The sequence below is a fragment of the Phocoena phocoena genome, chromosome 1 (genome assembly GCF_963924675.1).
Source record: "Phocoena phocoena chromosome 1, mPhoPho1.1, whole genome shotgun sequence".
NCBI classification, from domain to species: domain Eukaryota; kingdom Metazoa; phylum Chordata; class Mammalia; order Artiodactyla; family Phocoenidae; genus Phocoena; species Phocoena phocoena.
Genome location: NC_089219.1, coordinates 42,077,619 through 42,104,098, shown reverse-complemented (window position 1 = coordinate 42,104,098; position 26,480 = coordinate 42,077,619). Strand labels below are relative to the sequence as shown.

The window sequence follows — 26,480 nt, the reverse complement described above, 5'->3', positions numbered from 1 at the left end:
AGAGAGAGAGAGCTGGAGCCAGAATATGTAGTCTTATAAGGTCAGAATAAGGACTTTGACTTCGATTCTGATGATATGGGAAGGCATAAGAGTATTTTGAGTAGGAAAAGGGTTTTATTTGGCTTGACATTTATAAGCATCATGCTGGCTGCTATGTGAATAGGCAGCAAGTGTGTGGGGCAAGGATGTTTGGAGACTATTGGAATACTACTCCAGAGGAAAGATGATGATTTAGACCAGGGTGGAAGCAGAGAAGGTTGGTGAGATTCTACATTTTGGACATAGAATAAAGAATTCCTCATAGACTGGATGTGGAGTATGTGAGCAAGAAAAGAATTGAGGATGACTACATGATTTTTGACTTGAGCAATGGAATCATTAGAATTGCATGCCATTTTTAATGATTGAGAGGACTGGGGCAGGAGCAGTCACCCAAGTCAGAAGCCTGGACATCATTTCCAGCAGTTTTTCCCTTTTCAACTCACACCTCGCAGTGCTACCCAAATGATTTTCCTAAAAGGCAAATTTGAGTTGCAGCAGTTGCCTCCCCTTTATCTTCAGATTAAGTAAAACTTTTAATGCCTTTATCCTGCCTCACATAATCTAACTCTTACTTAATTTTCCAGCTGGCCTCTCACTGCTTCCTGATGCAAACCATTGCTGAAGCCACACAGAACTACTTTTAGCTTCCTGGGTAGACTAAGTAGATTCATACAGTGCAGTTAAAAAAAAAAATCTCTTCCTGAATGCTCTCAGTCAAATTTCTTTTCCGTAGAAGAGCCTTGTTTTTGTTTTGTTTTGTTTTGTTTGTGGTACGCGGGCCTCTCACTGCTGTGGCCTCTCCCATTGCGGAGCACAGGCTCCGGACACGCAGGCTCAGCAGCCATGGCTCACGGGCCCAGCCGCTCCGTGGCATGTGGGATCTTCCCGGACCGGGGCACGAACCCGTGTCCCCTGCATTGGCAGGCGGACCCTCAACCACTGCGCCACCAGGGAAGCCCCCGAGCCTTGTTTTAATGCTTGATTCAAATATCATCCATTCTTCCCAGCTTTTCTCCGAACATTCACATTACTTCCACTTTTTTGCCTTTAGAGTATCCTATATATTTCTCTATTGAAGTCCATAATAAATGGAGGAAAGAGTCATCAGTTTTGGAGTCACACAGTGGAGTACTTGAGAAAATTTTAGAGAAGAGTATCATAGTGATTAATGTATTTGGAAAATAGGAATTTGAAGGTACATTTAGAAGAATTTAAATATAGTAGATTGTTAGAAATGGTCTGTTACAGATATGAAAAATTAAATAACTATTTATGAAACATGATTTTCCTTTCTGCCCAGAAAGAAAGAGGGGGAAATGGTATTAAGCATCTTTTGGGGGGCCTCATTGGCTTCCAGCCATAATCTCATGGTCTTTCTTTAGTGTGGACACTTAAATCTATTGTTTCTTTGCCCCGTCACATCTGTAGCTGGGGAAATTTTCATCCCAAAATAGATCTCTTTCTCATAGCTCACTTCATTAACATCATGTTAATGAGGTTTGTGAAATAATAGAGATTTATATTGGTCTGTCCTGGTTCCTGGCACAGAGCTTCTAAAACCCTTGTAATTTCCTAAGTGATAAGAGTAGCATTTTTTTGTTTTAATATTTGGTCTTTGACCCTGGTTCCTGACAAAGAGCTCCCAGATCCCTTGGAACTTCCTGGGTGATAGCTGTGTCTTTTGTTTTAATGAGGAGACTCTTGGGCTTGTGAATAACTTCAGGAAAGGGGCCAGTCAGAAAAGGGCCACCAGAAAGACCAAGCCATGATTAGAAGCTTGGAAATTTCAGTTCCACCTCCTATCCTCTAGGAAGGGGAGGGGGCTGGAGATTGAGTTAATGATCGATCATGCCTACATGTTGAAGCATTTGTAAAAATACCAGTAGTACAGGTTGGGGGAGCTTCTGGGCTGGTGAACACATAGGAGGGTGGCATGCCTGGAGAGAGCATGAAGCTCCGTGCCCCTTCCCACATACCTCGCCCTATTCATCTCTTCCATCTGGCTGCTCTTGAGTTATATCCTTTTATAATAAGCTGGTAATCTAGTAAGTAAAATGTTTTCCTGAGTTCTGTGAGCCAGTCTAGCAAATTAATCGAATTGAGGAGAGGGTTGTGGAAATCTCCAATTTATAGCTGATTGGTCAGAAGCACAGGTGACAGCCTGAACTTGCAATTAGCATCTGAAGTAGGAACTGTCTTGTGGGACTGAGCCCTTAACTTGTGGGATCTGATTCTGTCTCTAGGAAGATAGTGTCAGAATTGAGTTAAGTTACAAGGACACCTACCTGGTGTTACAGAATTGCTTGATGTGTGGAAAACCCACACATATGGTGTCAGAAATGAAGTAGAGTTGTAGTAGACTGTGGAGCGTTCTTTCCCCATACAAGGTCAAAGGTGAAAATTCCACAATTCACAGCTGTAAGATGATGGTCTCTTTCAGAATTTCTCATTGACCCAATTTATGGCAAAAACATGAGAGGAGGATGATTCTGTCTTATTCACAACTGTTTTTTCCTCAGTACTTAGAATAGTTCCAGGTTAGTAATTAAATATTTGTTGAATGGATTATAATGGTAGAATGAATGAATGAATGCAGTATTCGAATGCATGAATAAGATGAATGATTGCTGTGTCAGTACAACACAATGAAAAGTCATTGAGAAAAAGGTGGTGTGAGTCAGTTACATTTTCTTGGAGAAAATGATTCAAGTCTGGGTCTTGAGCTCTACTAGTCCACAGTAGGCATTCCTTCCTTTGTGATCCCATACTGTTTCTCATGCTGGATTGAAATTGTTTCTGTAACTGCTCAGCCTGAGAGGAATGTGTCTTGTCATCCTTGTATTTCCTCCAGTGTCTAAAACACTGCCTTGATTATGGAGAAGAGAAAGCCTGGGTTTTGTTGGAAGAATTCACTTGATGGCAAGATCAGAGTTGTAAATGCTAAAATACTAGTACTTTGTGGGTTTGACACCTATTATTTAGATACTTTGAAAATACTTGAAATCTGACATACCATAGAGTAATGATTTCAAATTAAACAAAAGTGCACTAATTTAGAAAGCATTTTTCTATACTTTAAATATTTTCAAGAGATAGAAACAATGCTAATATTATAATCATAATTATTCTGGTTCACAGGCTTTCTAAACATGTGGAACATGCGGAGTTGCCTATACTGTTCTATCTGGTAATAATATATATATATATAAATATATATGATTATATATAATGAAAATGTATTTGTCATTTCTATTTTCATAAATTTAACAGGTTTTCTTTTTCTACTTGTTTATAAATTCTTATATTTGAAATGTATTAAGTGTTTAGTTTCACTGATTTGCAATCAGTAATTAATTTAGAGATTGACCAGCTGAGGAGACTGCTATAAGAATTAAGCTAATGATAATGCTATGACATAATTGTTGAAGACTGGAAAAATGGTGGTCTGTTAGTAACTTAACGTGTATCGTATTGAGTTTGTCATGTAACCTCATCTAATCTCGGTTTATCAGTCTTTGAATACAAAGTAGAATTTGGGAGGGAGGATAGGAAGCAGGGTTTATTGGAATGTTGCTGAGAAGCCCACACATTTGAAAGAGCTTGAACAACCAAACCAAGTCTTAGGAAAACCAGTAAACCGAGTTGCTCTGTCAGAAACTTATCATTGAGCACCGTTGTCAGGACACATCTTCAACTAGCTAGTCACTTGTTCAAGAGCCACATTCCCAGGGGAGCCTGATTGGTCTAGATTGAGTCACCGTGATTAATATATTTTCAGTATCACATGGGATGAGGCAGGAGTAGTAGTTCTCCAAAAGAAACACATGATCTGTATCAAAAGGAAAGAGGGAAGTGATGATGGGCTAGTACAAACCACAGATGGGGCACAATAATAGCTAATGGGACAATATATGCATCTGATATTGCATTTTTCTAGTGTTTCATGAAACTGAATTAAACTGGAGTTTTAATGTTATTTTGTTAAATCAACTTTGTCAATGACTAATTTATATACGTATACAGATTTTAATTGTATACAACTCTATGAGTTCTGGTAAGTGTACACATTGTGTATGTATACATTGTGTATCCAGTCCCCCTCCCTTCAAGATTTCCATCATATTAGAAAATTTGTTCTCTTTTCCTGTCAGTAACCCTCAGTGCTGCTGCAGGCAATCATTGATCTGATTTATATTGCCACATTTTGGTAGTTTTGTCTGTTCTAAAACTTCATGTAAATGGAATCATATACTATGCAATCTTTTGTGTCTGGCATTGTTTACTCAACATAATATTTGAGGTTCATCCATATTGTTGCCTGTATCAGAAGTTCATTTTTATTATTGAATAACAGTCCTTTGTGTGAATATGCCACAGTCTTGTTTATTCATTGGTTGATGGATATTTTGGTTGTATCTAGTGTTTTGGTATTATGAATAAAGTGGCTATGAATATTTGTATACTAGTCTTTGGTGGACATACGTTTTTATTTCTCTTGGGTAAATTCCTCAGAGTGGGATTGTGGTACTATATGTTAAGTGTTTGTTTAACTTTATATAAAACTGTCAAACTGTTTCCAAAGTAGTGGTGCCATTTTACATTCCCATCAGCAATGTGTGAGAGTTCTAGTCCTCCAAATCCTCACCATCATTTGGTGGTGCTAGTCTTTTTAATTTCAGCCATTTTAGTGTGTTTGAAGCAGATCTCTTTGTGGTTCTCTTTTTAAAAATTAACTTTATTGATAATAAAATGAACCCATTTTAAGTGTACAATTTGATGAGTTTCGACAGATGTAAGTACCTACATTACTACCACCACCACAGTCATTATCCCTAAATTTCCCTATTGTCCCTTCCATATCATTCCCCACTAATCCTAAGGAATCCTCTATCTGCCTTCTTTAACTAGAGATTAAAATGGTCTTTCCTAGAGTTTCACATACCCGAAATCATATAGTATTTTCTCGTGTCTGACTTCATTCATTTAGCATAATGTTTTTGAGATGTACCCATGTAGTTGAATGTATCTGTAGTATGTTCCTTTTTATTGCTGAGTAGAGTTCCATTGCACCCAGACACTGTGGTACACCCAAAACAACATTTACCTGTTGTTGGGCATTTGGGCTGCTTCTAGCTATTGAGTATTGTGATTAAAGCTGCCATGAATATTAGTATACGAGTCTTTGGGAAATACGTTGTTATTTCTTTTAGATAAATACTTAAAAGTAATATTGCTAGGTTATATGTTTACCTTTATATATAAAACAGTTTTGAAAGTGATTGTACAATATATGAGACTTCCTGTTGTTCAATGTTATTGCCAAAACTTGTATCATCCTATTTAATTTTAGCCATTTTAATAGGTATGTGGTGGTCTCTTATCATGGTTTTAATTTGCATTTCTATGATGACTATTTAATGTGAACAGCTTTTTGTATGCTTATTGGCTATTCATATATCTTTTTTTGAGAAGTTTCTGTTCAAATCTTTTGCCCATTTTCTTACTGACTTGTTTGTCATCTTATTGAGTTATAAGAATTCTTTTTATATTCTGAATATAAATCCCTTCTTGGACATTTATACATAGCAAATACTTTTCCCAGTCCGTGACTTACCTTTTCATTTTCTTAGAGGTGTCTTTCAAAGAGCAAATTTTGAAATTCATCATTTTTTTCTTTCATCTTTTGCCTACCCATTGTTGTCACGATTTCCCCCTGTGTTTTCTTGGTGTCCTCATTTGTAAAATGAGGGGGTAATATGAGAGTTAAATGATCTAATATGAGTAAAGCACCTAGAGAATCATAGCACCTAGTAAAAACTATATAATGTTAGCTACCTTTATTGTTACTACAGCTCCTTTACTCAGAAGTTATCATTGATATTTTTGGATGCTGTCTGTACATCCCTGTCTCATCTCCCTCCCCTCTCAAGAAATCTCATTGGCATTTTCTTCAGGGGTCATTTGTTTAAAAATATAAAAAGACCAAAGCCAAGATTTTCTATATGCGTAGGGGATGATTTATATTAGATGCTGTAGTTTTCAAATTTTATTTATTTATTTAGGATGCTGTAGTTTTATAATCTACCAGTTTGCCATTTCCCTTCCCCCAAAAGGTCTGAAGCCCACCATGAGTGTCATGGTTTTCTCCTTCTGTTAAGGCTGAAGATAAGAATATTTCTTACAGCCACCTCTGACCTTGACTTCCTCTACACTTTAAACATACCTCACATGTCTTCCAGTGGACTCTGAGAAATGACGATTCAGAGGGTGTTGTCAAGTTTTGCTAAAGAGAACTTAGAGGCTGGGATTCTAATTGTGGTAAATTAACTGATTAAAAATGTCATGGACATAATTAGCATAAAAGCAATAATAGTTATACCAAAATGGATTTTCATACTACCATAAACTAGGTCAAGGCAAGATACTGTTTTTTAACTATGTTGCAGTCTGCTGAAGATCCACGGTAGTGTGTTTGAGTCGGTCCCAGAAATAGAAATATTGTGTTTATTCTCTGGTTCTTTGGCCAAATGTTTAATCATGCCCTATTATTATATTCCTGTTTATAGAATGAGAGATATAATATCTTCCTAGCCAAAAAAGAAAAACAAGAAAACAAAAACAAATTAGCAATGGGATTATTTACATTTAGCAAATGATACGTGGTTCTTATGTGATCAGTATCATTTCTAGTCTATAATCTAGGTTTTTCTAAATCTAATCTCTTTTCTAAAGGTATCCCCTCTATCTGTGCTCTCCTGAGCCCTAGATCAGGTACCAGGCATACCCAAAGTCTAGCATGGTGCCTGGCAATGAATAGGCCTTTGGTAAGTTTGTTGAACCAAACTTTTAATTTTACCCTTTATTTCTTGAGTCTTTATTGTTTCCCTTTCCATGAATTCTCTTTGAACTCAAGAAATCACTATTCTTTAAAAAAAAAAAAAAAAGGCAAACAAAAACTTATCGTAGCCATTCTTCTTGCAGGTCCTATCTTTATACTTTTCATATTGTTTCAAGGATCAGTTTTACTTACTTTCTTATTTCCCTTGTATTTCTTAGCCTTTTATGATACAGTTTTTGCTAAAACTGTTTTCAAATATGTCTAACAGTCTCTTCTTAGGCCTCATTATATTAGACTATTTTCACATTTTTTATTTTGTCTAATCCCTCCTTATAGTACTTTCATTGCCTCTCTGTGACATATTCCTGGTCCTTCCCCTCCTATCTAACCCTTCCATTTTTTTTTTTTTTTAATTTTTTTTTTAAAATTAATTAATTTATTTATTTATGGCTGTGTTGGGTCTTCATTTCTGTGCAAGGACTTTCTCTAGTTGTGACAAGCGGAGGCCACTCTTCATCGCACGCGCAGGCTCAGTAATTGTGGCTCACGGGCCCAGTTGCTCCGCGGCATGTGGGATCTTCCCAGACCAGGGCTCAAACCCGTGTCCCCTGCATTGGCAGGCAGATTCTCAACCACTGTGCCACCAGGGAAGCCCTAACCCTTCCATTTTTGTTGTTTTGTTTTGCTTTTAGCTTTCTCTTCTCTTTTTTTTACATATATGAATTCCCCAAGATTCTTTGTCTCACTTTTCTTCACCAGAGAGTAAAGGAGGGAGGGAATTAAAGTATTCCTAGGGCTTCAAATAAGCAGGTGTTTTACTTAATCTAGCTCTGATTTTTAAAATTACTTTTTTGTCTCCTTTTGGATATTACCTGAACTTCTCATAGTAAAATTAATTGTTGAATGGATTTTTTTCCATGCTAGAAGACATGCTATGTTATGTCCGCTAGTATATCTGGTACATAGTTGGCGATTACAGTCATTCCTCGGTATCCATGAGGGATCTCTTCCAGGTGCCCCTGGGGAAACCAAAATCCACAGATGCTCAAGCTCAAGTCTCCGAGTGGTTCTGCATCTTCGGATTTAGCTAACTGTGGATTGTGTAGTACTGTCAAATGTATTTATTGAAAACAACAACAACAAACCGAGTATTAGTGGACCTGTGTGCGGTTCAAACCTGTGTAGTTCAAGGGTCAAAAGGGTCAACTGCAGTACATATTTGTGAAGTGAACAAATGATATCCTACTATTACCTCAAAGTTAACATTGTTCAAAGTTGAATTCATCTGAAATTTTCCTTTGCTTCTACATCTACCCATTATTCAGTGTCCATATCAAATGCTGTCCCTTTTCTGAAACTTTCTTTAATCCTCACAGTCAAAAAGCACTCTCCCTATCCTATATTTCTTTAGCAAATCATACTTTTATTGTATCTTCATTCTGAATTACATTTTACTTATTTATGTACAGAGTTTATTATGTACATAAGGTTGAGGTCAGGGATTAACATTCTATCCAAAAGCAAATACATTATTTAAAATAATATAAGATCTTAGAAGAGGAAAAGGGTTGAAAGTGAAGGCGTGGGGACTTCCCTGGTGGTCCAGTGGGTAAGACTATGTGCTCCCAATGCGGGGGGGCCCGGGTTCGAGCCCTGGTCGGGGAACTAGATCCTGCATGCATGCCACAACTAAGAGTGCACGTGCTGCAACTAAGGAGTCCAGAACTAAGAGTCTGCATGCCGCAACTAAGACATGGCACAGCCTAAATAAATAAATAAATATTTAAAAAAGAAAGTGGAGGTGTGTCATGGTACCTTCTGAATAGTATTGTGCCCTTCCCCATCTTGCTACTTTTCATTTACCCTTCAGTCTTAGTTGAGACATTATTTCATCCAGGAAGCTTTCTGTGAGCCTTAAGCGAGTCTTCACTGTGCTGCTTTTCTTTGTACTCCTCTAGCATCACTCATTTAGCAAATGATTATTGAGTGCCTTTTATGTGCTGGCATTGTGCCAGGCAGCGGGAATAAAGTGGTGAACAAAATTGTTATCATCTCTTCCATCATGGAGCCTACAGTCTAGTGAGAAAGACAGACATAAAACAAATAATCACCAAATAAGTAATTATCAATTGCTATGAAGAAAAAGTACAGGGTTCTTTGTGAGAGTAAACCTATTGGGGGGGGTGTTGATCGGAGAAGAATTTTTGGAAAAAGTGTATCTAACAAAAACATCAATTATGATGATTGAGATTCAGCCAGACAAAGAATAGGGAAAAGGGCATTCCATGTAGATATAGTATCTTAAAAGGCCCTAAGAAATAAACAAAAAACTTGATGCCTTTAAGGAACAAAAAGGCAGGGCCATTTTGGCTGAAAATGTAGTATTTACTCATACAGATGAGAAAACTGAGGCTCAGGGAGGTTCAATGAGTATAGAATATATACTAAGGTCATCAAAGTAATAAATGGGAGAATCTAGATTCAAATTTTGGACTTTATAAATTCTTAGTGTTCTTTCCATTATACCTTGGCATTCCCTAGTGAAAATTTGAACAAAATTTTTCCAAACGCTGGTGTTTTGTTTCTTTTCCAACATCATAGAATATTCTCTGACCATTTTCTATTTTTTAACAAAGAAGATATTTGTATGTGGAACCATTGCTGTCAACAGAAAAGGGATAATTGACCTGGCACCAGGCAGGGATGCTTCTATTGAATTTGTGGCTTTGAAAACTGATTTTAGCATTTCCTTGACTCTAAGGATTTATGAGCCTCCAGAGTTGTCAGGGTTCTATGGTATCCACTGTCTTTAATAATCTGTGGATTTCTTTGATTTTTGCCAGTGGAGCGTTAAAACTTTCAAAATTCATAGCAAGTGTCTTACACTCTATGTTGTTTCCATTCAACAGTATAACTTTGTAAACTTGACCTACCTCTGGCATATATTTAAGTTAATGTTTCACGAAATACACAAACTCCTTTTTGCAGTTGATCTCCACACAGCTGATAAAACATCCAAGTGTTAGCTTCCCCCCTCCTCCCATTTTGATGTGGATGGGAAGGGGGAGGGAAGAAGTTGTTATGATGCAAAGGCAAAGTTGGAAGAGTCATTTTTTTCCTCCAGAGAATCTTCTCTATTACCCTGTAATGACATACCCACAATCCAGGATGTAACAGCCTGTTTGCTTAGTAGCCTTCAAAAATGTCCAAATCATGGCAAATGTGTTTACCTATGTTCTAGGTAATTGGTGACTTGTTAGCTTAGTGACCAATTTCAGGAATGTTTTATATAAGGAGACTCCCCCAGGGATGCTCCTGCTCCTTTTGTAACCTGATGTAATTGTCCTGTGTTTATCAAAGACCTTTTGATACATTTTTTTTCCTTCTAAGTATTCTTTTCTTTAAGAATGATTGTAACACAACACAATGAATTTAATTCCTGAGCTAATTTAAAAATTCTTATTGGCATTTTTCATTTGTGATTTTATATCTTGCTCCTCTCAATCTGAGGAAGGAAATAATGTTAAAAGATTACTTTAAGGTACTGATTTTACTTGTTTTAACACCCTTAAACATTGGTTTTGTGGGTGTTTTGCTTGAATGAGGACTGTGGAATTAAGATTTTTATGACTCAAGGTTTGGGGATATTAGATGCCAAATGTATGTTTTTTAAATTATCTAAAACACAGTTTTATTATAGAGAGGGAGAAAAACATTTAATGGAGAATATTTTTTATCACTAAGGAAACACTTATTATTTTGTTTAAATTTTCAGAGTATACTTATTTTCCTTTACAGTGTTTTCCACCCCACTCCACTCCACCCCTGAGCATTTTTCTGTTTCTTTAAATGTCTTCTCTGTTTTTTGTTTGCAGGCAGCTATCAATGGTGTAATACCCCAGGAAAATGGCATTCTGAGAAGGTATGTTGTAAGGTACTTAGTAGTAAAATGAGAATTTAGCAAAGCAAAAAAGACAGTTGTTAATTTTTTTGGTTTTACTTTTTGATAGAGCACTTTGTGATGATATTTGATGTATAAGTTCATTAATACAGTTATTCTTCTTTCAGACATTTTTATTAGTCATATTAATTTCCTAAAGTCTCCAGTGTCTAACTGTATAATGTTATTTCAGATTGGGTGATATCACTTTTAAATGTGATTTTATTTTATTTTTAAGGAAACTTTTCAAGGTCATCTTCTAATCCATAAGATGGAAGGAACTGAATCCTTTAAACTGTTAGTAGTGAGAAAATGAGACATGCCTCAGTAACTCCAGAGCATGGTTATCATCTAACTATACAGGCTTTTATCTCCAACCTTACTAATTCTTTTTTTTTCTCCCTTTGGTTTCTAAATTAAATTTATGTTAATTTGCAACAATTTGAGTAAGTCCTTAATAATGAAACTTCCCAGAGCACTGAGCTGTTTTACCTGAAGTATACAGTGTTAACATGTGGAATAGTCTTCCTGGTTTTGTGTCATTGCCAGAAGGTAAAATTGGAAGATGATGCCAAGAGAACTATAGTAGTTACAAAATAATTCCTTAAATTAAAAATAAATTCATAACTTTTCTTAAAATTGGAGACTGGTTCTGGATTAAAAGAGCACATTATAAAGTCATAGGAGGTAAAAACCATTCTCCCTTACAAGTGTGGTTTAATTACTTGATATGCCCCCCCCTGCCGTCCCCCCCTTTGGCTTGAATTTTGGTGGCTGGGATTTCTAAGTCACTGAAGCATGATCTGCTAAGTGCAGATGAGGCAAACAGAAACAGCAGACTACGAATGAGGTTGTTTTGGAAAGGACGAAAAGTGCTGTTGCAAAAACATCAAAAAATTTACCATGAACTGCAAAATGTGCTGTACTGTATAGGAAACAGTGTATATTTAGAAAGGAAGAAAAATTCTCTTTGGTACCTATACCACCCTTAGTGATTAATGGTTTTTAGGTGAAAGCAATGATAAACAGACCTGTTCTCCACTTTTTCTTTTTTGAAAACTGCCAGAATTTCATCCAGAGTAAATGTGGCTGATTTCCAGTCTGTACCAAGTAATTTTTCTGTGTTGGTTTGTTCGGGTTTCTTTTTTTTTTTTGGTTCAGAAACATTCAATCCTATTGAAGCCCTTGTCTAGAAAGCAAACCAGATGATTACAGAAACTTCCTTCAAGATTATTTTTTTCCTTGGTTTAGAAGGTTTTAGACTGCTAAATATGGCTCCAGTTTTATTCTTGAGTAAATGTTATTCCACTTTTTGTGCCAAAATTTTTGCTTGCTAAACCCTTGTGGATTCAGCTGCTACGTTCTGAGTACATAATTGGATATATCTTACAATTAATAGTATTTGCTATGGGTGAACTGTAGAAATTCCCTCATCCCTGGAAACATCCCATTTCTCCTGTCACAGAAGATACTTTCTGGTTAATATATTTTATAGCTAGAGATGCAGTACGGAATTGATTTCTAATAAGGTTACTATGATATTTGGGGTTTAACTTTCATCAGAGTGGGTTTTTGTTTGTTTTGTTTGCTTGTTAAAGGAATGAATCATATGTCCACAAAAGAAAGTAATAGTTTTCAACTTTTTCCTTCCTAACTTTGTTCTTTAGTTTTGAAATCACTGTGGATTTGACAGAACTGAAAATTACTCTTGTATGTCTACTGACCAGAGGAAAGGAAAGAGGGCTCTTTGTACTTTCTCATAGATTTAACACTGAAAGTGGAAGACACAATGCTAGGAATGGTATATGTAGGCAGTTTAAAAGGATCTTTGTTTTGTGTGTTTGATATTTGTGGTAAGTTGATTATAGTATGTGAAAACAGCTAACTCTTAATTTGTCAGTTTATACCTTAGCAGAGAAAAGAGCTACCAAAAAGAGGTGTTTTTTTTTTTAATATGAATTATTTTTGGAGGGAGAAGAACCTAATCTCTGCACTTTATAGCTTTTCTTGAAATCAGATGTTTATGTGAATTCAAAAGTGGGAATTTGTTTTTTTAACATGCCCATAAGTTCAAGGCAAAGAAACTAACTTTTTAAAATACTTAAGGCACTGTGCTAGGTATTTGATATAGTTTTCTTTATTAATGCCCATTAAAACCCTTAAGAAATAAATGCTCATATTTCATAGATGAGGAAATTCAAGATTAGAGAATTTATAGATTCACTGAAGGCCACAAATATAGTAGTTGGTGAAGTCTGGATTTTCTCATTTTAAAAACCATGCTCTTTCTTTTATATCACTCTGTCCTCTTCAAGGTCAGTAACCCAGGCATGTCACAACTTTTAAGATTTTTTCCTTTGGGTAAAGAAGTTGAAATTTAATATGCGTATGTAACATCTCTTCCACAGCTTTGTTTTAACAGTTATTATTTGTAATAAGCAAGTAAAGGCATTTTACAGGTAGAGAGAACAAGGCATGAAGTGACTTGGCTCAGATGATACAGCATGATGTTGATGAGTCAGTAAGCAAGTCTTCCGTCTCATCTTCGAAGGCTTATTTCACTAGACAATACATTGCTAATATAGCATATTTATAAAGTGTAAAAATATGCAGTCATAATCTAAACCATTCATTTAGTCATAAACAAACATCAAGTATGTACATGTATATTTACTACATCTTGTTGTAATATTTTATTTATTCAGGATATTGTCCAGAGCCTTTTAAAAAATTATTTTTGGAGAAAGCTGTTGTTAGAAAGGAGCACTAATGAATTACTTGTATTAGTAGAGAGTAGATGCTATGTTTTATAAAAATTTTATGAATTAATAGTGTAATTTTACTCATTGACTAAGTGGGTGGTATTTATCAACTCATTTATTTTGTGATCCAGACAGATATACTGTATATTTGTCTATTGTTTAATTCATTGAGGAAACCTAGCGAAGACAGGTTTGTTTTCAAATCTTGAGCATTATTATAATAGCTTTCAGAATATATAAGTGCTGAGGTTTTCTGATTTAGAAAATGTCCATTTTGGCCAGTTAGTCTTTATTTATTGTCTTTTCAGATACCCGTTTAAAAAATCTGATCTTTTTCTAGAGACAAATTTATCTTTAAGACACATGTTTTTTGCACCTAGAGGTTTTACCATGGGATGGACTTTTAAAAATTGAAATAAACAAGTGCAGGGTTTCTGTTTACTTTGCTTTGTTCACTGTCTTCCAAGAATCTGTGTGGTTTGTAGAGGAAAGTTGAGCAAGGATAAAAACGCTCCTTTAGTTGAAGTTTAGATCTAAAATACATTTCTCCATAGAGTTTGCCTTACCACCCAGTGTCTTTTTTTTTTCTTTCCTTTAAATTATTAACTTAAAAAGAATAGTGAGAAGGTCAAATTATAGGATGGTAGTCTTCATAGATGAAAAATCTTAAAAAGTTTTTTTTGAGTTAATAGTTTTGGATGCCTTTGCACTCTTTGGATATCACTGAACATTAGTCACAACTGACAAGATCATTCATTAACTGGTAATCTCTTTTCTCTCTCTCTCTTTTTTTTTTTTGATTGCTAGTAAAAAAAACTAATGTAAATTCATTATTTTTGCTGATCTCGAAATAGAGTAATTATAGCTAATAAGAAAAATTTCAAGAGATAGCTTTAAAAAAAATCCTCTTTCTGGCTAAGAAACATACCAAAGAGTGTGCTCTGATTAGAAATATTAAACTATCCTCTAGAGTTAGGGTTTGGTAAAGGGAAAAAAAGCACCACACTAGCACCTCTTTCACAAAAGATGGGATTTCATATAGGGAATGAGTTACACAGATATATAGTAGGTTGAAAGAGCAATAATGACTGCAGGAAACAACTGGACCATCAGGCCCGCATGGGGGTGGGTTCTGCTGGTCGATGAGGAAGGGAGCCTAGGGCAGGAGGAGACTTAAAGCTGAGAAGGGTGGGCAGAGCCGGGACTGTATGGGGCAGATCCATGGTACCCACTCCAGGAAGCCTGCTCTAGGGCAGACCTGCCCAGAAGAGGCCTCTATTGACCATCAAAGGGAACAAGGTTACTCCTGGTACTGGAGGAAAAAAGGAAAGAGCTTGGGAGAGGTTGAAGTTAGCAGAACTTTGGAGCTCAGAGGAAGGGCCTTAGGAACTTGGCCCCAGACACATGAGAAAGAAGTCCTGCTCAGCTGATACTGGTATTTCTGACAGGATGCAGAGGCTTTTTTCGAAGTATTGAAAGAAAATAGAAGCTAACTTCAGTGGTTGATGCTGAAACAAAGTGGGTGTCATTGTTACGGTGTTGTTACTTCTAGGGTAATGTTGATAGGATCAGTGTGTAAACTGTAAGAATAGAATCTTGTCTGTGTCTGTGTGCGTACACGTGTGCTGTTACTGTCCTTGTTTCTGTTACTGATCATAAAGCCATGGTTGATATTTACCAGTTTCTTCCACTATTTATTCTATATTCCCTCTGCCAGTGCCTCAGATAGTCAAGGTTCTCTACTTCGTGGGACATCTCAAACATTCATTCTTGAAGAGTTAGAATCCTCAGTGGACTTATCCTTTTTAAAAAATTGGTTGTAGTTTCCCATTAACTCTTTTTTTTTTTTTTTGCGGTACGCGGGCCTCTCACCGCTGTGGCCTCTCCCATTGCGGAGCATGGGCTCCGGACGCGCAGGCTCAGCGGCCATGGTTCACGGGCCCAGCCGCTCCGCGGCATGTGGGATCTTCTCGGCATGTGGGATCTTCCCGGACCGGGGCACAAACCCATGTCCCCTGCATCGGCAGGCGGACTCTCAACCACTGCGCCACCAGGGAAGCCCCCCATTAACTCTTAATTTTGGACATACCCTAGAAAATAGTCCATTGCATAGCAGCAACCTGGTTTTTTTCCTTGGTAATTGAGACCAGCTAGTACCTCCTCCTTTGCTAGTTGATTCAGTAGCATGAGGAGTATAAAATGGCCAAGTGGCATTCTCAAATTCTAATACAGTGGAAGTACTGTGGAAACATTACATCCTGTGATTTCTGAACCATCAGAGCCCAAAGTTGCAGGAAGCAAAAATTTGGTAAGTTATTAGGCATAATAAGGGGAACTCTTACCACGACTTAATTCCCATACTCATTTTTTTTCCTGGCAATGTGAGATATATCACTGTGTTTTGGTCATTGATATAAAGAATATACCACATCCTTTAAGGTGGAGTCCCAAGCTTTGAGGATATTCTCTCCCAACCTGTGGCATAACTATCTTCACCATTACACTATTCAGTCAAGCTAGCTGCTTCTGGGTAATGGTGTACACCAGTGATACCAGTGCTGCACTTCTCTTACTGTGAAATGAGTTCCTTGGTTAGAACCAGTGCTGTGTGGGAAGCCATAGACCAATAAGGCATTCCCTAAATCCATGAATGGTGGTGCTGGCAGAAGCATTGCTGTCAGGTGAGTCAATTTCATATTCAGAAAATTGTCTTTTTAGGTAAGAACAGATCACTGCCCCCTCCATTATAGAAATGATCCATTACCAGACCCCTGAGGAATGGGGCCGTATTGAGGGCTCCATATTGGTCTCTGTTGTTTGCAGTTTAGGCACTCAGTAGTTTCCTTAGCCAGATTCAGACTTGGTGAGGGTAAGTTGATGCTGTTGTGCCTATGCCTAACCTCTGTCCCTACTGACATGGCCACATTGTACATTAATGCATTGAGCGGTCCTGGGGTAGTAAGGGAATAAGCTAACTGACATCAACAGAACAATGTCATCTTATCCATATTGAGAGCCTTTTTTTTTTTAAGTGGATAGCTTGTAGATAGCAGTCGCCCCATGACATATATTCACATTTTGTGTTCATTCTAAACGATCCATTTCCAGTCCTCTTCCCCAGACTTCTGTGTCAGCCAGTTTTCTTTTTATTCTTTCCAAGTTCTGATCAGCTGGGCAACCCATTAACTATTGCCCGTGATTCAGTGTAGATTTGTATCTCAGGTTATTTCTCCTTCTAAATGAAGTGGTCACCCTGTGGTACAACCTTAAGTTCTCCCCACTGGGAGGCTTTTCTTCCACTACTGTCTTTCAGGGATATCTTTGATTGGGATTGTAATGTTTCAGCAGTCTGTTTTTGGTTGGTACCAGCATATTATATATAACCATTTTTTCCTTTCCCAGTGCAAATTTTTTTCTTTCTCAGTTAGCTTAGATATCTCTTATGCACTGATGAGAAGTACAAGGTGCAGCAGCCAGCCATGTACCATAATATGCTTCTGACCCCTGGACCCCAAAACTTCACCAAGGTGAAGCCCTCTGCATTTTTGTGGTGTGCATCTCCTAATCTCTAGCATGTATGTATCTTAGCAAAGCATCCAAGTACTTGCTGCTTTTGCTCTTCAGGACCAATCTACATTGTCATCACTATAATGTTTTGTGGAATACCTGGGTTATCAAGATCTATCCAGGCTAGATTATTATGTCAAAGAGCAAGAGAGTTGTTATAATCTTCAGGAAAATATAGTGAAGGTATATTGTTTACCCTGCTGAGAGGAAGCAAAATGCTTGTCATGGTGCTTGAAAATTAAAATAGAGGAAAGAAAAAGTCTGTGCAAGTTTAGTTGCTTCCTGTTGTCTCCTCCTACATAATAACCCTAATTCCATGAATTAGGAAGTCAATATGAGCTATCGGGATCTGGGGAAAAAACTACAGGGTAGGTTGAATAGATTGAATGAACACTGTATGATTGGATTTAGGCCAAAGCCTCATTTACCACCATAACTTCCATTTTTGTATCCCCAGGAATTAGTATTGGAGTTAGCATCTAGTAATCCTCTAAAGATCTAGATATTTTCCTTTTTTCAGTACACAAACCCCTAGTAAATGGCTACAGGTCTCTTAGGGGAATTCTTAGAGGAAAATTTACAATACACATGTGGCTCTGTTGCATTGTCTTTGGGGGACCAAGAACTTTGTGTTTGGCAACTGGGAGTGACTGTGACCCTCCATTATAGTTATGGAAGTTAGGATCTAGGCTGCCAGATCTAGGTTTCTGTTGTTTATAGATCAAGTAATATTTTAGTCAACTGACTTTTCATTTTGTTTCTTAGAAGTGCCACGTTCAATAAAGCACTACTAAAGGTCTCTGCAGGTTGAAATCTTCTGGTTGCCACATTTTGTCCATGCTGTCCGTAACATCATTGCTCCCTCCTTTTTCTTGTTAAACTCTGCCATTTGACCTATGCACTCTGGGATCTCATCATGCCTATTAGGGAGTCTTTTTCAGTGATGTCATCTCCCCATGTTATTCCCAACCCACAGAAGACAGCCACTACAGAGTTTTTCAAGGATGTAGATTCCCTCACTAATGTATTTTTCAGTGCTTTAGTGCAGTGTTCTCTGGGACCTCATGGATTATGTAGTAGGAGGATGTGTATAGTATATTCAGGTTGTACATGGTTAATCCACTTTAGCATTCATATTTTTCTAAGCATCCGGATTTCTTCTACATTTTGCCAGGAAAGTTTGGGCATTTCCTCCTCATTAAATGTAGACTCCTTTGGGATTCAAGTTTCATTCAGTTGACAAGGAAACTATTAGAAGTACTTACAACTGCTTAAGCAAATATATTATATTTGGCCCTATTCAAACTCTTTTGGTCAAACTCACTTAAAATTCATTTCTATAACTATTCCCTAGGTTTTTGCTGATATAATTTATCAAAATATTATAATTACTTTTGGATATAAGTTGTCTTTTCTCAGTTAAGACATTGTACTTATTTTCTTGGAACATGCCTACATCTGATTTTATAGGTAATAAGGAATGGTGGAGGTAGGTTTTGAGAATAGACATCCCCCTTCAAGGCAACTGTCTCAGATAAGAGTATTCATAGTTTTTAAGCAAGAAGCTAATCTCAGTCATGGGAGGAGGAGCTGTTTCTGCTTACAGAAGAGGCTCAGAGAGACTCCAGGGGTTCAGGATTCCGACATTCACCTGAATCCGCTCGGGTATCCCCATTTCACATCTTAGGTTCTCACTCCTTCCACAACAGTGCCTTAACTTTCACAAAAGTGACTTAGAAAGTATGTATATTCAACTTTCACTGTAAATATGCAAGCTGCAAAATTAAATTTTGAGTCCAATTCTTAGGAAGATCATACCTGTGGTTACAAGAAATAAGAAGCTCTTTTTAAAGTGCCACTTCAGAAACTCTGTAACTTTCTTATTATGAATTGAACTGAAATTTAAAAACCCCAAGTGTGTCATTTTATTCTGTAAGCTCTCCTTTAGAGTCAGAAGCAGCCTGCTCATAGTCCTTGTGATTATTACCACCATAATGGTCAGGTCAGATAGTCATTTGGTTCCCTTCGGCACTTGTTTCAATAATGATAATTAATCATTATGCCAGTGCATGGCTTGGATCACTAGTATCCCATTTTCCATTGGCAAGGAGTTCAGCAGTGCATTGAAGGTCAAGGCCATAAGCAAGCCAGTTCCTGAATCCTTTGTTTCCTGGGGCACCTCCATTATCAAGAAAATGAAACCACACTAGGGTATTTTTAACAGAGGGAATTTAATGTAGGATTGGTTACACAGGTGTGGAAGACTAAAAGAGCAAAAATGTAAAACTGAAGTAACCTAGATACAATAACTGCTTCAGGAAGTTACTGCTTGAAGGTCTAGGGAACAAAGGGATTAACAGAACTTTGAAACTCAGAGGAGCTCTTTGAAGCTGAAGATCAGACCTCTGTGGAATGTATACTGTCCAGCCATTAGTGATATCTCAGAGGGAATGACAAGAAGCTGGTTATAAGAGTGCTGAAAAAAGCAGGAGACTGAAAGCTGTAGGGTGATGCTGATTGAAATGCATGCAAACAGGAAGAAGGAAGTCTTTCCTCCCCTCCTCCTAACTACTAATCTCTACCTAGTATCCTCTATTTGACAAAGGTCTATCAGGAAACCATATGCCAAAGGAAAAATATAATTTTGCAGAATCCTAGCCCCTGCATTACAGAATAGACTATAGAAGGATGAATTTGGAGTTAAGAAAACAATGTCAGTGACCAAACTGCTAATTAGCTGTTTTTCTTAGGTTCTGAGAAGTTGTGACAACATTTAGATATGTGAAGTATTATTGCACAGATTCTGTTCATAGATGCCTAGAAGCTCACTTTGGCTTCCAAACAGTGACATTCTTCCTGCTTTGGACATTTTCTCTGTTCTCATGTTTTCCTTCCCACATTACTTTCCTTGACTCTGACAACTGGGAGAATGGATAGGTTTTTGTCTTTGGATCAGTGATTAGAGTGTCTGAACTCTGGTGAGATCTAAGCTAGTCACTTTCAAACTTTTTTGACAAGACCTACAATGAGAAATATTTGCATTCCAAAATACACATATTACAAATATGTCCCAGAATCAAAAGTTTTATGAAATAATACTTGGTCCTAACTATTTAGTGAAATATACTAATAATTTCTATCCTATTCTATCCTATCCTTTTCTATTCTTAATCTTATTCTGATTGTGTTCTTTAAAAGACTTACCACAACTCAGTCAATTATGTAATCTATAATTTGATAAACACTGATCAAAGCAACAGTGTGAAGTAAATATAAATATTCTCTCCTCTCCTTCTCTCCTTCTTAATTGTATAAGCAATGCTTAACTTGGCAAGTTTTTGGTCATTTTTGTTGTTGTTCCTATTCGGGCCCCCAACACATTATTTTTCTTTAAATTCAGGGTGAGAAGAAAGATATTTTAGAACTGAGCTTGTAGTTCTGGTGGTAGAGAAAAATTACACAATAATGATATTTAATGGGAGCATTTCTTATGTTTCCTCCCTCCCTACTTTTCCTACTGAGGGGGGAAAAACAGTGACAATATATATATGATAACTTAAGTCAGAGAAAAAAAAATCCAAATTCTTCATAATTATTTCTCTACTCATTAGTTTGTCAAATATTTGTATATCTTCTATGTATAAAATCTTGAACTCAGCAAATGATACAGCCATTAAAAACACAAATGTGAACTTCATAATTATTGATAGTAGTGAGATGTTAGAACTAGTCTGAGGTAGTAAAACATGCTCTGAGTTGAAAAATACTTAATCTGAGATATGAAAGATAAATATAATTAGCTAGAAGAAAGATGGAATTTGGGGATGGGATGGGAAGGAAAGAATATTCTCAGAAGGAATAATTTTTATGTTACCTCATGAACTAGGAAGGATCAAGGTAAGACAAAAAACAAAAAGCTGTTCTGGCTATTAGCATAGAGAGATGGAGATAGCATAGCACAAGATGAAGATGGGAAGGTAGATAGGATTCAGATCATATAGGGCCTTGTACGCCGCTTTGACCATTTATATGAAGAGCAAAGGGGAGTATAGAAGAAAATGATATGAAGACATTTGTCTTTAATTTCACTCTAGCGGTGGTATGGGATGAAATGCAGGGGGGTAAGGGTATGTATGGAGAGATTAGTTAGGCTATTGCATTAATCTGTGTAAGAGGTGACTGGCTTGGACTAGGGTGGCAGCTTCGGAGGGGAAAGGTAGATGACTTATCTAAAAGATATTTAGGAGGTAAAACTGAAAGGACTAGTTAGATGTGGGAGTTGAGAGAGAAAAAGAGGGCAAGGATAATGCCAGAGGTTTCTAGCTTGGGTAGCTAATATGTGGAATAAATGGGAAAATCAGGCTTGGGGAAACATTAATGATTTAAACTTTGGCTATACTGGGTTTGAGGTTTGGGATCTTACTAAGTACTAGGCATTGTGCTAAGCTTTTCATACATATTATTTGATCTAATCCTTACAAATATACTTAATTTTCCTGTTTTACAAATGAGACAGCTATTAAGTGGACAGAGCCACAATTTCATTTTTATTCTTTAAGAAGGGAGAGATTCAACCATGTTTAAATGTTTCTGAGAAGAATCCAGAAGAGAAGGAGATGTTGAAGATAATGGAAGGGAAAGGGATAATCCATAATGTAAAGCTAATGAGTAGATGCGTAGATAGAACGATGTCTTCTCTATTTAGAGAAAGAGAGTGCATATGCAGGTTAGTTTGTGGATTTGATGTTAGAAGGATAAGGGAATTTCTTCTTGATGGCATCTGTTTTCTCTGCAAAGTAGGAAAAATATTTTAAGACTGAGGAGTGAGAGGGAGAATGGAGGTTTAAGGATGGTTAAGTTTCAGAATAGTTTTTGTGGAAAGTAGAGTTAATGAATCAATTAATGATTCGGTAAGTAAATGCGAGTGGATTAAGAAGATACTGTTGGTAATTCACAGAGTTTAAAATGATGTTTTATCAGCATCATAACAGCATAAGGCAAAAGTCTAGTTAAATGAGATATGTGTGATACTGCTAACAGACATAGAAAGGCAAGGATGGGAGGGAGAGTAATGTGGCTTTCAGTCATTGGGAGAGATTTTATGGAAGAATTAGAACTTACTTAGTCCATGATGCACAGGTAGGTAAATTTGATATGAAGAACAACACAAGCCAAGTACAGTTAAGTCCCCTCTATACAAATGAGTTCTGTTTCGAGAGTGCTTTCGTAAGTCCAGTTTGTTCGTAAGTTCAACAAAGTTAGCCTAGGTACCCAGCTAACACAATCGGCCATATAGTATTGTGCTGTAATAGGTTTATAATACTTTCGCATCTTTGAAAGTTCGCAACTTGAAGGTTTGTATGTATGGGACTTACTGTATGGAGTGGGTCCTTAGTGGTAATCTGTAGTTATTTGGTTGATGATAATCCTTCTTTTATGTCAATATTTCAGTGACTATGGGGGTGAGCCTATATCAGGACCTGCATTTGATCCAGCAAGTCACCCAGCTCCAGCTCCTGCTCCTGCTCCCTCTTCTTCAGCATTTCGACCTGTAATGCCATCTAGGCAAATTGTAGAAAGGCAACCTCGGATGCTGGACTTCAGGGTTGAGTACAGAGACAGAAATGTTGATGTGGTACTTGAAGACAGCTGTACCGTTGGTAAGGTTTTTCCTACCATATAGCCTCCACAAATAATTCATTAGGTAAACATTCAGTTTATATTCTTTTGTTTTGAGTTGACTGCTGACAAGAAGGAAATAAAAACAAATTGATATTGTTTCATACAGATTATTGTGTTCTAATTTTAAATACTGTCTTCAGATTGAGGTAAGTTTGAGAGTAATTTTTTTTTTGTTCCACATATGCAGAATGATATATGAAGCTGTTTTAGGGCAGATACAAATCAAACATCTCAGAGCTTAAAAAAATACCAGAATTATTAAGTATATTGATATCAGACTTTATAGCTGGAGCTCCTTCATTTTTAATACTATGATTAATGAGAAATCAGAAATAAGACATTTCCATCACTTCTTCTCCCTGCCAGCTAAATAAATGGTGTAGTACTGTTCTCTCAAAGGAGACTCATAGTGTATGCCTGCCATTTTCAGACAAACTTTACCAAAATTCTGTAGAGAAACTATGTTGAATTCATGTTTGATTCAGATTATTTGATCCATGTTTGTTGCAGAACTAGAAATTGTATTAATTTCTATTTTAATACGGTTTTGCCTTATATCTAAATTTTAGATGTTTCTGAAATTTTGCCTTTGTTCCTTTTTGGGGAGATCCTTTCCTAATTTTATTTAATTTTATTAATTGAGGTACCAGTCTGTGGCCTGTTAGGAACTGAGATGCACAGCAGGAGGTGAGCGGCGGGCAAGCGAGCAAAGCTTCACCTGTATTTATAGCCGCTCCCCATCGCTTGCATTACCTCCTGAGCTCCACCTCCTGTGAGATCACCAGTGGCATTAGATTCTCATAGGAGCACAGACCATACTGTGAACGGCGCATGCGAGGGATCTAGGTTGCGCACTCCTTATGAGAATCTAATGCCTGATGATCTGAGGTGGAGCTGAGGCAGTGATGCTAGCACTGGGGAGCAGCTCCAAATACAGATTATCATTAGAAGAGAGGTTTGACTGCACAGAGACCGTAATAAATCAGTTGCTTCCAGACTCATATCAAAACCCTGTCAGTGAGTGGCAAGTGAAAATTAAGCAAGGCTTTATAGTGGCAAGTGAGTTGATGTACTTCATTGTTAGCTGCATCCGGTGGCAGGCTTTAAGTCAGAATCCGACACTTATTTTAGTCCATGAGTGGCCCGCCCATTATTTTATTTACCACTTCTATCCGCGCCTCTTTCCCACTCTGTGCACTTGTCTCAAAAGTTTTGGTAAGCCCACAAGCTAACCCTAGCCAAAATGAGTAAAAAACAAACGTCACTGGAGAGCTTCTTTGAAAAGGGGGAGAGACCCAATGATGAGACAGCAGAAGAGTCTAAGGCTGCCAACAAAAGAAAGCTGCATTTAAAAGAAAATACCAAGAGTCCTACTTAAATTACAGGTTCATTGCAACAGGTGATTGACATTCTCCAACCCCGCTTTGTATAATATGTGGCAACCGGTTATCCAATGCAGCTGTGAAGCCTTCAAAACTGCTTTGCCACATGGAGACCAAGCACCCTACATTAAAGACAAGCCTTTGGAGTTTTTCAAAAGAAAAAAATGTGAACACAAGAATAGAAGTAATTATTGAAGGCCACCACTTCATCGAATGTGTCTGCACTGAGAGCATCATTCTTAGTGGCTAACTGCATTGCTAAAGCTAAGAAGCCTTTTGCTATTGGTGAAGAGTTGATCCTGCCTGCTGCTCAGGACATTTGGTGTGAACTTTTAGGAGAGGCTGCAGTTCAGAAGGTGGCACGTGTTCCTCTTTCAGCTAGCACCATATCTAGATGAATTGATGAAATAGCAGAGGATATTGAGGCATAATTGTTAGAGGATTAATGAGTCACCGTGGTACGCAGCCCTGGTTGACGAGTCTACTGATGTTGACAACAAGGCAACAGTGCTTGTTTTTGTGCGATATATTTTTCAGGAGGATGTGCATGAGGGTATGTTATGTGCACTTTTGTTGCCAGCCAACACTACAGCTGCAGAACTATTCAAGTCTTTGAATTATTACATATCAAGAAAACTGAATGGGTCATTTTGTGTTGGTATATGCATGGACGGAGCAGCTGCCATGACTGGACGGCTTTCTGGTTTCTCAACTCGGGTCAAAGAGGTCGTTTCTCAGATGTAAGTCTACGCCCTGTATCATCCGTAGAGAAATGCAGGCTAGCTGAAAAATGTCACCTGAACTTAAGAGCGTTTTGCAGGATGTGATTAAAATTATCAGCCATATTTAAAGTACATGCCCTTAACTCACATCTGTTCACGCAGCTCTGTGAGGAGGAGGATGCAGAGCACACACGTCTTCTCTTACACACAGAAGTGAGATGGCTTTCTAAAGGTAGATCACTGGCCAGAGTTTTTGAGTTATGAGAACCACTCCAGAGATTTCTTTTAGAAAAATGGTCACCACTGGCAGCACATTTCAGTGTCACAGAATGGGTCGCAAAACTTGCTTACTTGTGTGACATATTTAACCTGCTCAACGAACTCAGTCTGTCACTTCAGGGGAGAACGACAACTGTGTTCAAGTCGGCAGATAAAGTGGCTGCATTCAAAGCCCAACTGGAATTATGGGGGCAACAAGTGAACATTGGGATTTTTGACATGTTTCAAACATTAGCAGAGATTTTGAAAGAGACTGAGCCAGGGCCTTCTTTCTCCCAGCTGGTGCGTGATCACCTATCTCAGCTTTCAAAAGAGTTTGAGCATTACTTCCCAACCACAGAAGACTGAACTGGGAAGGAATGGATCTGTGACCCATTTGTGAATAAGCCAGGTGAGTCGACTTTGTCCGTGCTAGAAGAGGATCAACTGGTTGAGATCACAAATGACGGTAGCCTTAAAAGTATGTTTGAGACAACTTCAAATCTCCATATGTTCTGGATGAAAGCTAAGGCGGAATATCCTGAGATTGCCACAAAAAGCACTGAAAAGGCTGCTTCCATTTCCAACACCCTATCTTTGTGAAGCAGGGTTTTCTGCAGTGACAGCAGCCAAAACGAGATTATGGAGTAGACTGGACATAAGCAGCACACTTTGGGTGTCACTGTCTCCCGTCACCCCCAGATGGGACCATCTAGTTGCAGGAAAACAAGCTCAGGGCTCCCACTGATTCTGCATTATGGTGAGTTGTATAATTACTTCATTATATATTACAATGTAATAATAATAGAAATAAAGTGCACAATAAATGTAATGTGCTTGAATCATCCTGAAACCATCCCCCCACCCCATCTGTGGAAAAACTGTCTTCCACGAAACCAGTCCCTAGTGCCAAAAAGGTTGGGGACCGCTGCATTACAGAGAAAAGCAAGTCTGTTAAAAGAGTGATCATTCCCAAACATGAATCAGATTGTTATTCCCTTACTTAAAACCATTTAGAAACTTTCCATTGTTTTGGGGATAAAATTCAAATCTTTTAACATGACCTGTAAGTACTGCTCGACCAGACCCTGCTGCATTTCTAGTTTTCATCCATTATCACTCTCCTTCTTACTCACCATGCCTGAGTTGTAACGGACCTCTTTCAGTTCCTTGAATAGGTTATTAGCTCAGGGCCTTTGTACTTGTTTCTTTTTTTGCCTGGATTCCTCCCCTAGTCTAGTCCCTTCTCCCTGTGCCCATCCCCATGCCCCCAAATATTCCCCTATA

The 26,480-nt window shown here is 37.6% G+C and overlaps 1 protein-coding gene across 1 annotated transcript in view; it reads left to right on the top strand.

Annotated features, from left to right (window-relative positions):
- Positions 1 to 26,480, top strand: part of FAF1 (Fas associated factor 1) — a 499,684-nt gene that overhangs the window by 162,653 nt on the left and 310,551 nt on the right. Inside the window, exons 3-4 of the mRNA XM_065875930.1 lie at positions 10,756 to 10,802; positions 22,601 to 22,809. Coding sequence (XP_065732002.1) covers positions 10,756 to 10,802; positions 22,601 to 22,809 — 256 coding nt within the window. The remainder of the gene's footprint in view (positions 1 to 10,755; positions 10,803 to 22,600; positions 22,810 to 26,480) is intronic.